This window comes from Colletotrichum abscissum (assembly GCF_030869225.1).
Source record: "Colletotrichum abscissum strain IMI 504890 chromosome Unknown Scaffold_71.1, whole genome shotgun sequence".
In the NCBI taxonomy this organism is placed as follows: Eukaryota; Fungi; Ascomycota; class Sordariomycetes; order Glomerellales; family Glomerellaceae; genus Colletotrichum; species Colletotrichum abscissum.
This window is the reverse complement of record NW_026850516.1, coordinates 99,407-117,468: the sequence shown is the minus strand read 5'-3', so window position 1 is coordinate 117,468 and position 18,062 is coordinate 99,407. Positions and strand designations below refer to the sequence as shown.

General features: G+C 53.6%; 8 protein-coding genes across 8 annotated transcripts; 3 read left to right on the top strand and 5 right to left on the bottom strand.

Annotated features, from left to right (window-relative positions):
- Window positions 1–378: 378 nt before the first annotated feature.
- CABS01_15678 (cytochrome c oxidase subunit Vb) lies at window positions 379–1,379 on the top strand (the record flags this gene model as incomplete). Its single annotated transcript, XM_060549012.1, has 5 exons — window positions 379–469; window positions 590–637; window positions 826–984; window positions 1,047–1,147; window positions 1,212–1,379. The coding sequence occupies 5 exons, from the start codon at window positions 379–381 to the stop codon at window positions 1,377–1,379; spliced, it is 567 nt and encodes a 188-aa protein (XP_060391095.1).
- A 328-nt stretch (window positions 1,380–1,707) lies between these two features.
- On the bottom strand, window positions 1,708–2,211 carry CABS01_15677 (uncharacterized protein; the record flags this gene model as incomplete). Its single annotated transcript, XM_060549011.1, has 1 exon — window positions 1,708–2,211. One exon carries the CDS (start codon window positions 2,209–2,211, stop codon window positions 1,708–1,710), a length of 504 nt encoding a protein of 167 aa, XP_060391094.1.
- A 712-nt stretch (window positions 2,212–2,923) lies between these two features.
- On the bottom strand, window positions 2,924–4,300 carry CABS01_15676 (uncharacterized protein; the record flags this gene model as incomplete). Its single annotated transcript, XM_060549010.1, has 3 exons — window positions 2,924–3,779; window positions 3,855–3,964; window positions 4,043–4,300. The coding sequence occupies 3 exons, from the start codon at window positions 4,298–4,300 to the stop codon at window positions 2,924–2,926; spliced, it is 1,224 nt and encodes a 407-aa protein (XP_060391093.1).
- A 2,849-nt stretch (window positions 4,301–7,149) lies between these two features.
- Window positions 7,150–7,887, bottom strand: CABS01_15675 (uncharacterized protein; the record flags this gene model as incomplete). The annotated part of the gene is made up of 1 exon (XM_060549009.1): window positions 7,150–7,887. The coding sequence occupies one exon, from the start codon at window positions 7,885–7,887 to the stop codon at window positions 7,150–7,152; it is 738 nt and encodes a 245-aa protein (XP_060391092.1).
- A 181-nt stretch (window positions 7,888–8,068) lies between these two features.
- On the top strand, window positions 8,069–8,287 carry CABS01_15674 (uncharacterized protein; the record flags this gene model as incomplete). The annotated part of the gene is made up of 1 exon (XM_060549008.1): window positions 8,069–8,287. One exon carries the CDS (start codon window positions 8,069–8,071, stop codon window positions 8,285–8,287), a length of 219 nt encoding a protein of 72 aa, XP_060391091.1.
- A 1,350-nt stretch (window positions 8,288–9,637) lies between these two features.
- Window positions 9,638–11,122, bottom strand: CABS01_15673 (glycosyl hydrolase family 16; the record flags this gene model as incomplete). Its single annotated transcript, XM_060549007.1, has 3 exons — window positions 9,638–10,452; window positions 10,508–10,948; window positions 11,005–11,122. The coding sequence occupies 3 exons, from the start codon at window positions 11,120–11,122 to the stop codon at window positions 9,638–9,640; spliced, it is 1,374 nt and encodes a 457-aa protein (XP_060391090.1).
- Window positions 11,123–14,467: 3,345 nt separating this feature from the next.
- Window positions 14,468–14,725, top strand: CABS01_15672 (uncharacterized protein; the record flags this gene model as incomplete). The annotated part of the gene is made up of 1 exon (XM_060549006.1): window positions 14,468–14,725. A coding segment is annotated over one exon (258 nt), but the record flags the coding sequence as incomplete, so codon positions are not given.
- Window positions 14,726–16,276: 1,551 nt separating this feature from the next.
- CABS01_15671 (MYB DNA-binding domain-containing protein) lies at window positions 16,277–17,788 on the bottom strand (the record flags this gene model as incomplete). The annotated part of the gene is made up of 5 exons (XM_060549005.1): window positions 16,277–16,305; window positions 16,373–16,490; window positions 16,550–16,630; window positions 16,694–17,282; window positions 17,715–17,788. 5 exons carry the CDS (start codon window positions 17,786–17,788, stop codon window positions 16,277–16,279), a joined length of 891 nt encoding a protein of 296 aa, XP_060391088.1.
- Window positions 17,789–18,062: the final 274 nt, after the last annotated feature.

The window sequence follows — 18,062 nt, the reverse complement described above, 5'->3', positions numbered from 1 at the left end:
TGGTGAGCAGCTTCAGTTTAGAAGAATACCTCTGAAATAGAATAACGTCAAAAATCGTGCCAGTCGCATCCTTTGTAGCCTGCATCTGAAAGCGGCGCGGATGAAAGGGGACGAAGCTATCACGGCTCTGTAATGCTCCAGCTCTCATTTGGTAATCTGTTCATCACGTGATGCTCTGTCGCTTACGATTCCGGTTATGGCAAGTACCTTGGCCAGTGCTCTCTCTGCGGTCTCTCTGACTGGTGGTTCCCCGTACCTTACCCGACAGCCGCAACATCAAACCATCAAATCAGGCCATCGACAAATCCCTCTCTCTTCACCCAAACCCGACGTCACAACAACGAACCTCTCCTCTCTACCACCCCAATTGCCGTCGCCATGTTTTTGCAGCGCTCCGCCATCATGGCTGCCCGTCGGGCGGCCGTCGCTCCCCTCGCCAGACGCACCTTCGCGACCTCCATGATCCGCCGTACGAACCCCAATTGAAGGCCCCCCCCAAATCCCGAGAAGAAAAAAATAAGCCTTGCAGCGAAGCCATTCCGAAAGTTCCCTTATCGCTGACTCTACGGCCATCCGCGGCCACAAATAGGCGACGCCAACTCCTCTACTCCCGCCAAGCCCTACAAGACCATCACCGGTAAGGTCTATCGAGCCAATTGATTCGAAATTATCGTCGTTTTCGTCCCGGCGCGGTTCCCCGGAATGCCTAAAGCCCGACCACATGCATCCCTTCGGACCGCGTCGTACGATCGAAGCGACGCACCAATTTCGAACGACTTGGAAGATGAGGACAAGAGGCTAATCATTTTCATTGCAACAATACAGAGATCAAGGGCGAGGACGACCTTCACGGACCTGGTGCCAAGCCCGGCAGCATCCCCACCGATCTCGAGCAGTCCACCGGTCTCGAGCGTCTCGAGATTCTCGGAAAGATGGAGGGCGTCGACATCTTCGACATGCGCCCCCTCGATGCCTCCCGCAAGGGTACGCGATTGACCCCTCTTCGAAATCCATGCGCGAGCACGAAATCTAACTTGATCATTCAGGCACCGTCGAGAACCCCATCCCCGTCCGTTCCGCCGGTGAGGAGCAGTACCTCGGCTGCACCGGTGTCCCCGTCGATTCCCACGTCACCATCTGGCTGACCGTACGTGCCCATGGACCCGATTGAGCTGCCCAAAGAGCTCCGTAACCTGACCAAACATGCATAGATCTCCCGCGACCGTCCTATCGAGCGCTGCCCCGAGTGCGGCTCCGTCTACAAGATGGAGTACGTCGGTCCCACTGATGACCACCACCACGGTCACGACCACCACCACGGCTACGAGGAGCCCAAGACCTTCGCCGACTTCGTCAAGCCCGAGTACCGATACCAATAGATGCTTTCGCAGATGGCGAGCACGTAGCAAGGAGACTGGAGGCGAGACGGCATCGGAGTTGCTCTAGAGTGAGCATGGCAGATGTGTAGATTACCTTAAGTTGTGGCTGTATAGAACCTTTTTCTCCCGACTCCTGTTTGATGACTCCTCGCGAGTGTTGTGTGACGCCAGTCAGGTTGTCGTTGTTTCGCATGGCGGCCAGGACAAGAGGAAGAGCCGCAGCTCTCGTGGCTTGACTTGCTCCCTTGCGGATAAGTGCCCTACTCTTCCCGCGTGTCTACGTTGTATTTGATGGTGACGATGATGTCCGCCCTGATCGTAGCACGCCTCATTCTGGATCGAAGCTAAGCTTAATCTTCTTCCCCTTCTTCTTAGCAGGCTTCTTCTTGGCGCCTTCGTCGTCGTCACCGTTCTTCTCACCCTTCGTCACGATCCTATCGGCGACAGTATCGTCGTCTGCATCACCGCCAACAACCTTGCCAGCCTTCCTCTTCTTGCTCGCCCCAATCCCAGCAATCTTCTCCGTCTCCCTCTTCTCCTCCTTGGTATCCTTCCCTACCCCCTCCTCCTCTACTCCATCCTTCTTCAAAGTATCCGCCTCGACGCCGCCATCCTTGTCCACCCGTACATTGACAACATTGCCGTCGTCATCCACGACCAGCGGCGCGTCTTCTGCCTCTTCGCTGTCGGTGCGCTTCTTGCCCGCCCGTCGCCTTTTCGAGAGGATCTCATCTGGGCCTCCGTTCCCTGCTGCTTGTGCTTGGAGAGCGCGCAGAAATGGCGGGATGTTTGTGTCGTAGGACAGGTTTTTGCCGGTGATTTTGTCCGACATTGCGGCGGCGGGCCGCGAAGCCAGTGGGGCGCCTTTACTTAGGTTTCGTCTAGTTCTTGAGATGGTTGAGGGCGCCGATTCAAAATTAAATCAGTCGCTGTTTTCTCGGCGGGGAATGCAGCCGTGACTGGACCGTCGTGGGCGGAGAGTGGGCGATAATGGTGGTGAAGCAGCTATTGTCAAATGCTAATCCTCGCGGTCATTCGCACCATTAGTCCTTGAGGGGGTGGAGACAGTGTTCTTCAGTGCTCAATCAGCATCTTTAGCGGATAGCGCCTCTGAACCTCGCTAATCTACAGTGAAAACACGCTACTCCGCCAAACAGCAGACGGGAACCGTCCAGGTTACCACGGAAAGACTCGACTGACTACACGACTTCTCCCCTTCTCAACTACCACTCCACCAAACCCAGCACATTCACATCACGTATGCAAGCAAGAAGGGGTTACACTCTCAGATCAAGAATCTGTATTGCTGAAACTTTTGAAGAACGAGGTCACTAATCCTAATGACTTTGGTATCTAATGCAACGAAAAGAACCTCCCTAATATCAAGCGGTTTCATGTCTGTACCAGCCAACTCATGGTTGCCGCTCTCCAACGCCGGGCCGTGTAACACCAGAGCCAATGCCGTAGAGACCCTTCCAAAGGGAACTATTCCCTTAATACGCAAAGACAGACTGTGATAAGGCACACGTAACGCCATTGAGATCTTAGACGATCTGCTGGATAAAGGTAGGACCCATTGTCACGCCGGCCGAAAGAAAGTTCGTAACCGGGAGGGACGTGATGGGCACAGCAGTCAGAGTGCCAGTGTCCTCAGCACGGCTGAGCGCCAACACACCCTCTCCAGTACCGTCCATAGTGTTAAGTACATTGGTAGAGAAGAGCGTCTTCTCGTCCTTGGAGAAGCTGAACATGCGGGGGCTGATGCCGCCAGAGGAAATTTGATCGACGAACTCGAGAGTGATGCCACCGGCCTTGGGCTTACACTTGGAGCCGCCGGGGGCGGCCTGCTGAGCGATTTTGAAGTGGGAGATGGAGTCGGTCGCATTACCGCTGTTGCGGTTGGAGACGTAGGCGTGCTTTCCATCAGCCGAGATGATAATCTCGCCAGCGGCAGCGGTGGTAGCGTTGGCGGGAGGGAAAGCAGCGCCGTAAGTGCTCAGCTCCGAGGTATGAGTAAGGGAGAGGGAAGAGCCGTTGGTGGTAGAGACAGAAAAAACCTCGAGGGTGTTGGTGAGCTCACAGGCGACAACGAAGGCAGTAGGCGTGCCTCCGGTCTGAGGGAACCAGGCGCCGTGGCGAGGGCCACAGCCAGCTCTAGAGACGCTGTTGCGAGACACAACCTCGAACTTGTCATCCTGGGAGTCGATGATGGAAATGGAGTCAGTGCCGAGGTCGCAGATGGCGAAGTAGCGACCAGAGGGATCAAGAACCGCCTGGTGAGCGAAAGACTTGGTCTGACGCTCCTTGTTGGGACCAAGCTCGCCACCGAGAGTGATGTTCTTCATGTACTTGAGGGCGCTGGCGTCAGAGATATCCCAGACGTCAACGTTTCCACCAGTGCTGAATGATATCAGTCAACGACACTTTCCAAGGGGCCAGAATCAAAATAAAATAACAGAAGAAAGTGGAACGTACTAGGCAGCGCCAATAAGGCGAGTCTTGTCCTTGTTGAACGCAATAGAGACGACACCCGCAGAGCCCGTAGCCTCCGCAGTGAGCTTGAGGTCGTTGTTGGTGGTATCGAGCTGGAAAGAATCAATAAAAAATCCCAATAAGCAGGTGAGTTCAAAGACTGCTGAAAATTAGAAAGAGAGGTGACTTACAGTGAACAGACGGAGGTTGAAGGCATTCTCGTTGACAGCGTAGAGAAGGTTGGGCTCCTTGAAAGCCATCCAGCTGGGACCAGTGCCCTCGGTGGTGTTACTGCCCACGATGTTGAACGACTTGCCATCGTAGTCGGCAACGGAGATGGTGTTGGTAGAACCAATGATGACCTTAGATGAGGCGGCGGGAGCGTCCTGGCGGCCGATGACCGCAGCAGAAGCAGCCGCAGCAGCAACGATAACCGAAGTAAAGCGCATCGCGATGATTTGTGTGAAGTTGAAGAGAAAGAATGAGTGTATTGAGTGATCGGTATTGAGCAGTCAGGAAAAGAAAGTGTAAAGAGTAAAGTGTGAAGTGTGCGATGGAAGAGGCAGAAAAAGAGTAGAGACTGGTGAGTGGTGAGTGATGGGGAGAAAAGTGAGTGATTGTGAGTGAGGGTGGGTGTGGGAAATGTGTGAGGCAAAAGTGGTGATTCAGAAGTAGGTGGAAGGAAGGAGCAGCCGGTCGAGGTAAGGCAGGCAGGTACGAAATTTTTCCACGGATTTTCGCAGCAGATGAGGGAACAGGGCTGATTCAGTTCAGTACAAGCAGAGCTGGAAAGATTAGTGATTTGCTGGTGCTGGAGTAAATACACAAGTCTGATATTTCGTCCGAATAATAAGAGGATGGCTTGGGACGGTGGAGGCAGGAAGCTGCAACCTTATAAGATGGTTGAACAGGCAAGAGAACTCCGAAAAGGCTGCGTGTGTGCATGGTCATGCAGACATGCTCACATCAGAACATGCATAATAAGGTAGTCTTTGACTCTAATTCCCATGCGTCTGACTCTACCTTACCTTAGCCGGCCAGATCTACCACCCTGGCAGACCCAAATCCCCAGCCATGGCTGAGTTGAATGAAGGGAAGGGATAGGGTGAGATGGCATGACAAGCCCACCTCAGTCTGCTCAGCCTGGAGCCAAAAAGCCCGGCATCGAACCGCCTCCACGGCCACCAAACAGTAACACACAAAGAGCCCCCCTTTCTGTGCATACATGGTTGTCTGCGTGTGTTTGTGCCACCGTGTTTATTGGTCTAAGACCCCACATCATCGAATCCTTTTTGTAAAGAGTCTTGTTCAAGAGAGCAAAGATGCAAAGTGCCAAAAGCAAGGGAGGGCTTGGGGTCAGGGTCACGGCTTACAACGGGCGAACGATTGGTGGGGGTTGTAAGATGGCAAGCTTACCAGTTGTTGGTTGGGTCTGTTGCATTGCTTACTCGCCAGGCCTAAAGAGCCCCCAAAGAGCCGCAGGATCCCCCGGCCCCTGGCTATTCTTCCCTTTTCTTGATACTCATGGAATGATTTGCAGTCAACGTTTGACTGGATTTCCAACTTCCAGCCGCCAAATTTGATGGTAACGCGAGCTGCTGCATGTTTGCCGACATCTCCTCAAACCACATGGATGCAGGTAAGCGTGGGGATCCAGCGTCAGTCAAGTCCAGTCAGGTCTGGCTTCGAGTCCGAGTTGTCGTCCGACAGTCAACGGGGATTGGATCCTGTCATCCCGCCCAGCCATCAGCCGCTCCTTTGGGCGGGCAGCCACAGCAGAACAAACAGTCTCAAGGCGGACTCCCTACGTGAACAGGTAGTTGTCTGTTCATGTTCAAGGAGCCTCATGCTCATCAGGTTGGAGCATATTCGGCTGTTCCGCGTGAGTCGACGGTCCAACTCTGGCTCGTCTGCCCTGCTGTGTGCTACTCACTACCGATGAAACAGGGGCCAAATGGCCACGGAATAATATCAGAAGTGATGCTAAGTGAGATACCACGGTACCAACAGCAACGTCCTTTAGGCGCTGCGGTTGGTCGCCTGGTTGGAGGGGCTGAGTGAGGGCGGTGTTTCGAAACATGTTCACCCGTCCTTGGCCGCAAAGGATTGGACGAGAAACATTCCGGACATTTCCCATACTTTCGAGCGGGAGGGTCACTGTGTTCGACCCCCTTTTTATTTCAGCTTCTCTAAATCAAAGTTTCGTCGTACCTTGTTCACCTGTTTATGAGAAACTTGAGGCGGGAGTAAGTATTCTCGTTTCTCGCCCGTCACATTTCATCAGGCGGCAATACCTAGCAAGGACGGGAAAGAGGGAAGAAGCACGGAAGATCTTCATCAGCATGCCGGCCGGTGGTCCGCCGTTACGATACGTACCGAAGTGGGGTCTTCCCATCCAGCGGTTCCCCGGTACGTACCCTTCAAACGCCGTTGACGTGCGACTATTCTCGGCGTGGCTTGCGCTTCGAGAACTAACCATAAGCCGCGGTGACGAGGACCGCTGAAGACGACATGCGCATCTACATCCAATCAGCCAACCAAACGTGAGATGGGATGGTAAAACAGCTCGAGGTGCATGGGGACAGCCAACCTCAGCACTAACACTGCAGGGGAGCGCGGGGTGAATGCTGATCCAGTCATCATCGCATTTCTTGTGCCAGAGCTTGTCGAGCTTGCTTCTACTTGAATACCCCCTTGGCAGTTGCGTGCTTGAGGTACTGACATTGGCTGAAAACGTCCATTCTTTGTAGACTGTTGGTTATCATGCTGAGACCGCTAGCCAGGGGTTGCTTGGCTGGCGCCATCGCGGTACGATCTGTGCTCTGCCTAAGTAAATGGATTCCCAAAGGCGGGTTGTTGGCTTGCCTATCAGAGAGTAGTTGAGTGTTTATATACATGGGCCTTGGATCTTCCTGCGAGTTGCACATCTCCGTCAGCCTAGGCCATTTCGTACACTGCAAGTCTTGCGAGGCCGTCGTCCAAATCAACTCGGAAGGCGTTTCTGCCGGATCAAACTTACATCCGGAACAGGTAGTTACTACAAATAATGAGACTGTCATGGTCTCTGGGAGAGAAGAAGGGTTTGAGCGCTTAACATAGAAGAATAGAAGTAGTTCCAGGATTCAATCTCTGTCAATATTCTATCGAGGTATTACAGAAAGCCTAGCAGTCATGGGTATCTTGACTCCAAGGCCCATCAGGTATTCAAAGCAAATAGACAAACGCCCGGATCCCCCGCTGTACCAATTCACATACTTCACACTCTCTCATCCCATGTGTACAATCGCTTAGCTTCACCTTACCAGGTGATGGTGACAGCCTTCCTCAGGTAATTCGGGCCACCCGACTTAAAAATCTCCTCAAAGATCCACCGTCCAACGTCCTCCCTCGAGATACCGTACCCGATAGCCTTGGTCTGGACGCCCGTCTTGGGATCTTCAATACCCGTCCGGATCCGCTTCTCAGGCTGCGCACCATCAGACAAGAACGCGGGGCGGATAAAGGTAAAAATCTCGTCGCTCGCCACAATCCTCTGCTCCATGACCCTCTTGTCGGCGTGCGGCTGCTTGAGGAGGACGTGGTACATGGGCACCTGCATCAGCGGCACGTCACGCGCATGGTCCGAGATACCCGTCGTCGAAATAATCGCCAGCCTCGGCTTGCCGTTGACACCCTGGGCGCGGAGCTTCTCAAGCGCGCCGAGGAGCGCCGCGGCGCCGTTCTTGCACACGTCCGGGTCCTCGACCGTCATCTTGGCCAGGTTGAGCGGGCTTCCGATGCTGAAGCTCACGATGTCGACCAGGCGGGTCGGGTCGGTTGGGTTGACGAGGCAGGCGGCCACGTCGTCGACGCTGTGGGCGTTGCCCTTCTTCACGACCAGGTTCGGGTTCTGGGCTTCGGGGAGGACGTCGGTCATCTTTGTTGGGTTGCGGCAGAGGGCGATGCAGACATAGCCGGCCTCGAGACTGTGCTTCAGCGCTGCCATGCCGCAACCACCTGAGGCGCCGAAGAAGGCGATGGTCTTGATGCTGGACATGATTTATTATGAAGTCGGGGTGTTTGTGGTGTAAGGTCGGGATAAGGTTGTAGTGGGGTATGCTTTGCTAGCGTGCCAAGTGCGATGATGCTCCTGCAAAGGATGATGATGAGTGGTATCAATGAATAGAACTGTGCTTGATTGTGCGAGTAGGATGGACTAAAAGTCAAGTGAAAGCTTGATGTCGCCAAGGAGTAGGATGGCAGTGATGATGCTGGTGATGTTCTCTTCCTTCCTCTCCTCGACGGCGAACTTGCCCAGCCTTATATGCATCCAACCTCCGTCTCAGGCCGGGCAGGTATGCAGGCCATCTGCAAGACTGGACCATCACATTTGGAAAACACTCACTGGGTACAATAGCAAAAAGAAACAAACACGGCATCCATGCTGTAAGCTGTAAGCCGCAGCATGTGTGAAACCCCAGAACCTCACCTAGCGCGCCGCGACTCTTCGTTCTTCGTCCTTTCCAAATCTCGCTCAAACGGGCGCGTTGAAGCGAAATATCGAACCAACAACGAAAAGGCACGACGTTGGTCCGTAGGGCCCGTAGGTATCAATCGAAAAGGCGGGAACGGCCATTGCAACTACGATATGATCGGCACGATTACCCCTACTTTGTGGCTTACAGGATCCGCATCCCCGCCCGTTCTGCATCGCCCTCATCCCTGTCTGAATGTGACTGTCATCTACAAGTGTTAGCACCCGATGTTATCTGCCGCCTGGTTAAGCGCTCAGCAGCATCTTTCACTAACAGCCCACTTCAGCCTGGAATCCCCCCGACGGCCCAACCAACAGCCAAGCCTGTGGCTCAGCTCGCGCCTTTCGCTCCAACTCGCCAGACTCCTCGCCTCGCGAAACACCACTCTTTCGTCCTTCGCATGGCCCCCATTCATCCCGCGTCTCGCTCATCACTATTCGTCGCCTGAAGTGCTCCGTAAATTGACTGTCACCATTCGGCCCTGGGAGATTCGACACATCATCATCGAGAACAACAAAGTGCAACCAACAACAAAATCTCGTCCCCGTCCCCGACTTTCCTGTCCCGCGCCGCATCAATACATACCTCTCTGACAACCTACGCCGCATCAACTTTCCAACAAACATCTTAGATGCATCAAGGTGAAACCTCACACCGCCTCGGCTGCCTAGAACGCGATGCCCAACAACCTTCCGGGCATCTATCTCTTCGGCGGCCCATCACCGCTTAGCCGTCTCATTCCGGCCTTGCTGATCGCCGATACACCCCCGGCCGCCGTTCGGCCTCCTCTCGGATGCTACGGCACCAGCCGTGTAATGTCTCCAGTAACCCCTCTCTTACTGGATACTACAATGTCAGCATTGAGTTTGCCTGCAGTCATCATCCATTTTTCAACGGAGGCTAACCACTGCTTTTCCGAACGCTGGACCTCACTCAAGTCGCGATGTGAGAAGCAAATCCAAACAAACCCATGGATGACTTCAAGTCTTCAACCTCTGTTGATTGCGCAGCTCTACCATATGTACAGACACCGGCTTTGAATTCAAAGCTCGCAAACGGCCGACTGCATATGCAATCTGGTTGCCCCAATCCCCTTACCAAATGAATGGACGGCAAGCGCCATTACCCAAAATGCCTTCATAACAATGCTTCAAAGAAAGGAATGCTCTCATTACATACAAGTAGCCCGAATCGAAACCAAGCAAGCGCATCACGTTATCCATTATACCATTTTTTTTTTTGAAACCCAAAGGCCACACTCTAGTCTGTACTTCATAGCCAGAAGAGAGCAGTGGCAGCCACAAGTGCGGCAAAGGCGCTGGCGCCGAAAGAGGATTCACGGCGGAAGCCCTCACTTGTTGAGCCAGAGCTGCCACTGGAGCCACTGTTGCAGTCTTGCGAGAAGCCACTGTTTCCGCAACCGCTGCTGCTGCCGGAACCGGAGCCGGATGAATCACCGGAGCCTGAGCCAGAAGACCCGGAGCCGGATGAGCTGCTACCACTGTCGCTGTGGTCGTTGCCCGTGCCAGAGCTGCTTCCACCCGGAATCGTGGCTGCTGAGGCGGTAGGCTGCGCCGCGGTGCCGGTGCCGGTGCCGGAAGCCGATGAGGCACCTGCGTTCATGTCGAGACCGGTGCCGAGAAAGCTCTTCAGAATGGTGTCCTTGTCGCTGTCCACAACAGTGTCGTTGGTAGCCTTCATGCTGTTGTAGTAGTAACTCTTCTTGCTGTTGGTGCCAGGAGAGCTCTTGGCATTGTAGCAGTTGATCTCGACATCCTTGACCATGGCATAGAAGTATCCGTTCTTCTTGATATCCTCGTGCTCCCAGTTGATGGGACCTCCGGCCCAGTCGATGGTACCCTTGGCGTTGGTGTCGGCACCACCGGGCCAGATGGACAGCTGGACACGGGCGGGCGTTTGAGGGAAGTCCCACTGCTGGGCAGTCGCGTTCCATGTGTCGGAGCGCTTCTTGGTTCGGCCAACCTGACCGTCTACCATCCACTTGATTTCATCGGGGGTCCACTCAATCTCGTACGTGTGCCAGTTGTTGAACGTGTCAGAGAGGGAGATATTGCCAGACTGGTCGTCTGTAATGATTGTCAGCATCGAGCTCGGGTCAGGGGCCATGGCAAGTCGACTTACACTTGGGAATACCCTGGAAGTAGTAGTTGGTCTGGGACATTTCCAGGTCGGCGCCGACCCATTCGTAGTCGATCTCGTCCTTCACGTCGCCATACAAGATGAAAGCTGTCACGACACCAGGACCACGCGATGTCCTGATCTTTGCGGAGACACTACCGTACCAAAGGTAGGTAGAGGAGGCAAGGACAGTTCCGACGCTCTTAGCGGGCATCGTGAGGAGAACGGCCTCCTTGTTGTACAGCGCGGGCTCACCTTGAGAAACCCAGTCGGCCTTGCTCGGATCACCGTAGTACTTGCTGATATCAACAATCTTGTCTAGCGAGTTCATGGACATCTTCTTGTCCTGGCAGACGGGGGCGGGAACGCAGGCGTCGAGAGAAAAGGACATTCGGGGATCACAACCGCCGAGGCAGAAGGCACCGGTACCGCATTGGCCATATTCTGCGATGGTCAGAGACTCGAGTTTTTGAGCATTATGGATGATGATGACAACTTACGGGAGCAGCATGGTGCGCTCTCGGGGCACTTCTGGGTGAGGGAGCATGAGGGAGGCGTCTGGGCGAGGACGGTAGAAGCACCGAGGAGGGCAAGGCCCATGGGAAGAACCGACAACATGTTGGAGTGAATGTGTGTGGTGCTGGGTGTGTATTACGGAGTTACAACGGAGGAATCGAACAAAAAATTGCTGGCGACCCGCAGGCAGGTATGCGAGAAGATGTCGATATTGGTTTTACGAATCAAGTTCGAGGTTCGATGGTGATCTATTGGACTTTCGCCGCCCGCGGGTGACGGTGGGATGATGCCGGCGTGTTTACTGCCGCGGCGGGGAGGAATTCGGGTGTCTGATGACTTGTGTATCCGTCTGTGACAAGGGCGGAAAGTGGTCGTACAAGGCTCGTCCGAATGACCGGGTCGAGATCGAAATCGATATGGAAGTTGCTGATGTTCGGAAGATTAAAAACAGAGTTTGGCTGATAATCTGGGGATCCCGGCTTCGTGATTGACTCGAGTCGGCGTGGGTTCGGGACGGAACGATGGCGTTCGGACGATAGAGAATGGGAAAAGGTTCGTCTTGGGGGGCGCAACGAAAGTTTGCTCCAACAGGAAGGTGTAGGAGAGAGTATTAAGCGATGGTAGTATGTAGTAATTACAACGAGAAGCGCAGGTCAAGAACGAGTGAAGACCGTAGCGGACGAGATGAGTGCGTATGGAAGGGAAGAGCAGGTTGAAAGCCCAGGCCGCGAGAATTAATTTGGGGGAAGGGATGGGTAGGGCGGGAGCAGTGGGAATGTACGGGAAGTCAAACCAGGACAGGACACCAGGAGGCAAGCGCTCACGGCGCTCATTGAGGTAGGTACCTTACCGTACCTAAGGAAGGTGGTGACTGCCCGTGTTGACTGTTGGGTTCACTGTTGCTCCTACCTTGCCTCGACTACCATTTAGCGTGCCTTGCTACGCCTTAGCACGCTTGGGAGGTAGGTAGGTACGAAGGGGCAGTTACAGTTACGCTTACCTGATTTACGCTTAACACGGATGCTGCGCCTCTTGCCTTGCTGTGTGTGTGTCTGTATTTGGGTGTAAAAGGTAAGGTACCCAATGGAAGGCAGCTACAACGTCCATCAGCATCTCACCACCTTCAATCCATCTCTTCTCTTCCATCGCCAGACAGGCCGACAAGCTTCACAGGCTGTGCTACTCCCCCTTTCTGAAATGCCCTCCAATCTACTCCGTACTACTGATAGTCATCAGACATCGTCTCCAGTTCTTCTCAGGGTCTTTCAGTGGCACGCAAGGGAGTATTGATGGATTCTCCAGGCTTCTCCTCCTCCTCGTCTTCCCTCGTCTCCTTCAACCTATCCGCTACAGACCAATGGACCGAGGTGGGGCATCAAAGCCGCTCCTCATGCCCCCATTGGGACAAGCGTGGCATCATTTGGGTAGGCAAAGCCGGTTAGAGCCTGACCCTGGCCCTGGCCATGTGCCTGCCCGTCTCCCTTCTTGAGGGAAACCTGGAAAAAGGAAATACGGGGGAAACAAGAACTGGAGTGCAGCTTCTCTCCTTCCATTGGTACCTCTTCGTTCGGAGTATGGTGTCCTCGTATTGGTCCAATCGCCACCTGCCCATCTTTTCTTCTCTGTGGATCCCCAAGATCATGATTTTCTGTCCACTCACAGGCCACTCTCCAAAGCCACTTGTCCTCATTCAGGCTTAGCTCCGCATGATCTTACCAATACTTTCCTCACTTTACCCACCAAAATTGGAAGATCACGGCATCACTGATCAACTCCCCCGTGTCTTGCCACCCCTGGCTTTTCCCTCGGCCGTCCACTTTTTCAATTCGATTAAGTCTTGCTCTGCAGTGATTTTCGCCCCAGGTGCTCTGTGCGCCCCCGGTGCACGGGGCAAGAGCGGCATAGCGGCATGGGGACCGCGGGAAACACTCCTTTTCTCTCGACGTCGCCTGTCGCCTGTTGATCGCCTGTAATTGCTGGATGAACATGATCTGTCAGGCCATCAATGCAGCCATGGCAGCATACCTGAGCAACTCAGTTGGCACGTCTGGTAGGTAGCATGCTGGCCGTGTGTCACTGCACCCCCTGTGGCTCTGTGGCTGCATGTAGCTCCTAGAGGGCTTGCATCCTTCGTTGCACACACAGCCTTGACGCTTCATTGACAGGTGCTGCGTTGCGGCAGCCTAGGATCGAAGCACCAACAAGTCAACCACCCATCAAATGTCAAGATCGCATATGGCTTGGGACAATTTTCTTACCATTGACATATCAAGTAGTAAACCATTGGCTTTCAACCCGTTGAGACGCCAGACTGAAATGTCCCGTCAACCAGATCAGCAGACTTTGGTGCATGACGCCGTTTCTCCCACCGTTGGCGCATTTCATTGTCCCGTCTCCCATTGTTTATTTACCACATTCCTCAGAACCGGTCAAGCGCCGTCACATGCCACCAGCACAAAAAAAACATCAAAGTCTCCTCTTCTTTCCGCCGTTTTATCCGTAGACTAGCTCAGCAACGGTCGCCAAAAACAAAAACACATGAGAAACAGCAGTATCATAGAAGCTAAAAAGACAGAGAGCCAGGTCCTCGAGTCTTGCAACTTCCAACAGTGGATTGCGTGTTTGCCAATCATCTCCTTTTGTGATACGCCTTTCCCACGGTATGTCCTTTACGCACGACGCACACGCATGCATGCAGCGCCGTTGACAGGCGAACACCGGCAGCGAGACCCTGGCCTGTTGTGCTCATGTGACACGAAAGTGCCCGATAGCCGCAAGATCGCGTACCTACCTTCTTCGGTCAGGGTTGCCCCAGGCGTTCGTCTCCTTTGCGTCATGTGAGAACGCGTCTAAGGGTCCTGAGAAAGGATGAACTCAAAGAGATACGGTAATGCTGGCATACATTAGTGCCGGGTAATCACGTACGGAGATATTTAAGACGATGAGCCCTTTCTTACATACTTCCGTACCTAGAACGGAAAGAACAACAATTGTGAAAACGCGTAATACGAATAGCTTTGCTCCCCGGTTAAACCGGAGATGATGTTTAGTCTTGAGATTGCTACAGGGCCACCACGTAAAATCGTCAAAATTGTATCTCGAAGAATGCCGGTCACAAAAGCCGCGTGTACATGCCATTCATAATATCCTAAACTTATGTCTTGCTTGTATTGTCGTCACTCACAGAAACAGCGTACATTGTATCCAGCAATTCTACCACCGGGGACTTACAAGTTTCAAGCGACACTAGAGCCTTACTTGAGACGGTGAGTAGCGCACGAGGCTGACCGGAGGTTCGCTCAGCCGCCGAAATCCTGCGGGCATGATTGATAGAAAGTTCGTCCTCGGCAGCAGCCTCGTGCAGTCAGTTGGGGCTGACAACCGTCCAGTCTCGCCAGTGAAGGGTTTTGATCCAAACTATTTTCTACATGTTCGCTTGTGCTGAGAATAGATCTATCTACAAACGATGGTCTCTCGGGGTGCGCGTTTGGTGAGACTCCAATATTGCTCTTCCTATTCCTTCTTCTTGGGTCATATCCACGCTACCTATTTCAACTGAAGGCATGGCAGAAGATGCCCATATCGCGGGTTCATGGAGTACCCAGGATCGGCAGGTCAACAAAGCGTATGTTCAGAATGCCACGGGAAGCCAAGGATATTGGCCCAGAGGAAGATGGGCAGCACATGCCAATACAACTGATGTAGGAATGATACTAAGCGCAGCCACAATCAACTCCGGCTTGTTGTACCGGCTTATATGAGCATTTTGTCATTGAATGCAATGTCGTACATCTGGTCACGTGTGCTGACGGATGCGACTGATGTGTAGTTATTCCACGGCGATTTACTACTCTTTCAAATAGCCAAATATGAATAATATGAATAACTTGCCACGCTACCTACACAAACACTCACGAATCGCGATAACGGAATGTGTTCGTAGTTTCAAGTCTTCGGCATTGCTACAGATGAACGATTGATATTTCGAGGGGGGGGGACTACGGTTGTCAATCAAACCAGCAGAATAATAGCAAGACTTCAGTAGTATCGCCGGTCATCCTAATGCCATACAACCTCATGGGACTATGCTTGTTCTCCACCACCTCGACCACAATTACGACGTATGCATACATGTCTACAGAGCTCAGTATATCCGGCAGATTGCTCATATGTTCATGGTCGAGATCAATGATCCTTGTCACAACACGCAACCTCGGCCTGATTCTACGTTGACCATGAAGACCATGGCATGATCCTTTCAACACCAGTCCGGAACTTCGCGTTTTCTAATCTTGATCTCAGTCCAGCTCCCATTCATCGTCACTGGACTTACAATGCCTCACTCAGAAATCTGAGACGGCATGTGGTCACTGCAAAGTCACATCAAACAGATTTCAATAGTCCATAACCTCAATTACTCACTCATCATACAGATTACATCTTCACCAAGTCCTCTCGCAGACCCGACGACGACGACAACAAAAACACAAATTCTCTCACACTAAAAGGGTATAGACTCGTCATGAATCGAAACAATTTCACAATCCCGGTAACCGATTCCTTCTTCCTTCCTGCCATGACACCTTTCCCAAGCAAGCAACTTATTTTTCTGTGTGATTTGTCCTTGGACTTCGTCGACTGACCTCTTCGATCAGTCTTGTCCACGCATCATTATATCCTCTTCCCCTCTGGCAATTAAGACATGGCATAAAAGGTGGGTTTCCGATGACTTGTGTTGGAAAACCCTCCGCACATATCAACACCATATAGAAGGTCCTCCCGCATACGTGCGCACGCGCAGACCATCTCTCAAACGGGTATGGCAATCACCCGCCATCACTCAACTTCCTTTTCGTGTTGTGCTATGAAACTCCGAGCACACTGATAACAGGCAAGCCCCGCAAGGGCAAAACCGTCGCACATGAGGGCCAACACTCCTTCTAGACCCATCTCCCCCACATCCGCCGCAGCCAGAAGTTTTCGACCAGACGTGACCGTGCCGGAGACGTGGAGCTGAGACGTCGGGGGTAAAAAGTAATTAAAGTCCAGCCTCCAAATGAAAGAACGAAGAAAAATAATTAACAAGTGCAAAGGGGGAATCGTCTTTTTTTCGAGTCCGGGTCGTTGTGATCGTCAGAACGAGAAAGAAGAAACACATTTGGTATATCCCAACGCATCGAGACACTCCCAGCGCCGTTTCGCAGTGTTGCCCATCTCCCGAGTATCCTCAGAACCGCCGATGGAGCTGGGGTTCCTCTACCGGTTGGTCGGCTTGGCGTAGAGGTCTACGAATCATTTAGTATCGTTGATGTGGATGCGGCCGTACCGACGTGATGTTGAGAGAGGGCATACCGGGAAAGTGCTCCTTGGCGTACTGCTCGCAAGCCTTGGCGGGCTTGCCGACCTTTTGCCCGATGACCTTCCACTTGTTGTTTTCGTACTCCTTGATGGCATTGAGGAGTGCTTGGCTCTGTGACTTGTTAGCAAGCTTGAGGGAGAAAACAAGTACTAGAAGCATCTGCCACGAACCTCGTCTTCCGCGAACTCTGCGTAGTGCATGTCCTTGTACCAATGCTTCTTGACACTACCCTCAGTGCGAGTAGGGAACGTCTACACGCTCATGTTAGTAGGCTGCTAGTGATGGGAGAATGGGGTAGCATAGATGGAACGAACCTTGGCAATCTCAGCCCAGCTGCTGCCGGCATCTCTCATCTGCTTCAGGCGAAGCTCCTCGGCCGGAGTCCAGGGGGTGTTTGTGCGGCTCTTCTTGGCCGGGGGAGGCTGAGGAGCCTGAGCGTTGGCATCTTCCGTGGCGGCGGGCTGAGCCTGGGGAGGAGGAGCGGCAACGGGAGGGTTGATCTGAGGCGGCGGGATGGGGGTAGCGGTGGGCGCAACGGGAGCAGGCGGCATGGGAGGGGCGCTAGTGACCGGCGGGGCCTGTTGAGCTGGGGCCGGGGCCGGACGCTTGCGGTTTCTGGGTGCCGGCTGCGGCTGAGGCGGGGGCTGAACAGCATGCTGCTGTTGTTGCTGCTGCTGCTGTTGCTGTTGCTGCTGGTGATGCTGCTGCTGCTGGTGGTGCTGTTGCTGCTGAGGATGGGGCTGGGCCTGGGGCGGTTGAGGCGGCTGAGGCACACTCATCGGAGGCTGGACCGGAGTGGGCTGGTGATGCTGCGGTGCCGGGCTCTGGTGAGGCGGCGCTCCGTACTGGAACTGTGGGTGCTGATCCCGACGAGACATGTCCTGCTGATAGGGGTGTTGAGGACTAGGATGGAGTGTTAGTAAAGTTTCATTCCGACGGGATCAACGTCGCGACTGGAGACGAGACTCCTGAGGACTAACGGCCCCTCGCGAGAGGTCGTGTTGCCCAGGCGTGCGTGCATGCATCGACGGCGGAAGGAAAAGGGTCATGTTATTGTTGTTGTTGTCCGTTACACCCTCTTTTGCGCCGCGGAGCAGGCCCAGCATGGCCGGGGTTGCTCAAAAGGAAAAGGTATTCCAGAGGTACATGTTCATGTACCCCTGGATCACGGGTAGGTGTCGGTACACCGTACGCAGCCTCGCGGGGCGGAGGAGGATGGAAAGGGAAGGGGAGCGACCGAACGAACGAACGAACGGGACGGGGGAGAGCAAGAGTGACTTTGGGCACAGGGACGAAAGTAGAGATCGAGGGGTACAAGGTGGATGAGGTACTTACTGCATGTCGCTAGGCTGATGGGTGGAGTTGGAGTAGATGTACTCCGGCACGGGGCCGACTTGCCACTGCTGCATGATCTAACAAGAGGTCCAAAGGTTAGTACCGTGTGTACCGTGGTCAATTGATTCGGGACCCGAAGAAACAAAAGATAAAAAAAAAAGCTGTCGCGCAAGAGTCATGGGCGGGGCCCGCGCTGCGCCCGGAGGTAAGGCGCGAACGCGACACGGGCGCTTTCCGACGAGAGGAAAAAAAGGGTACATGATTGCCATTGTGTGTGGCGAAGACAACAGTGATGATAGAACCCAGCGTCCGGTAGAATCCTCAAAAGGCGCGATGAAGACGAAGGTA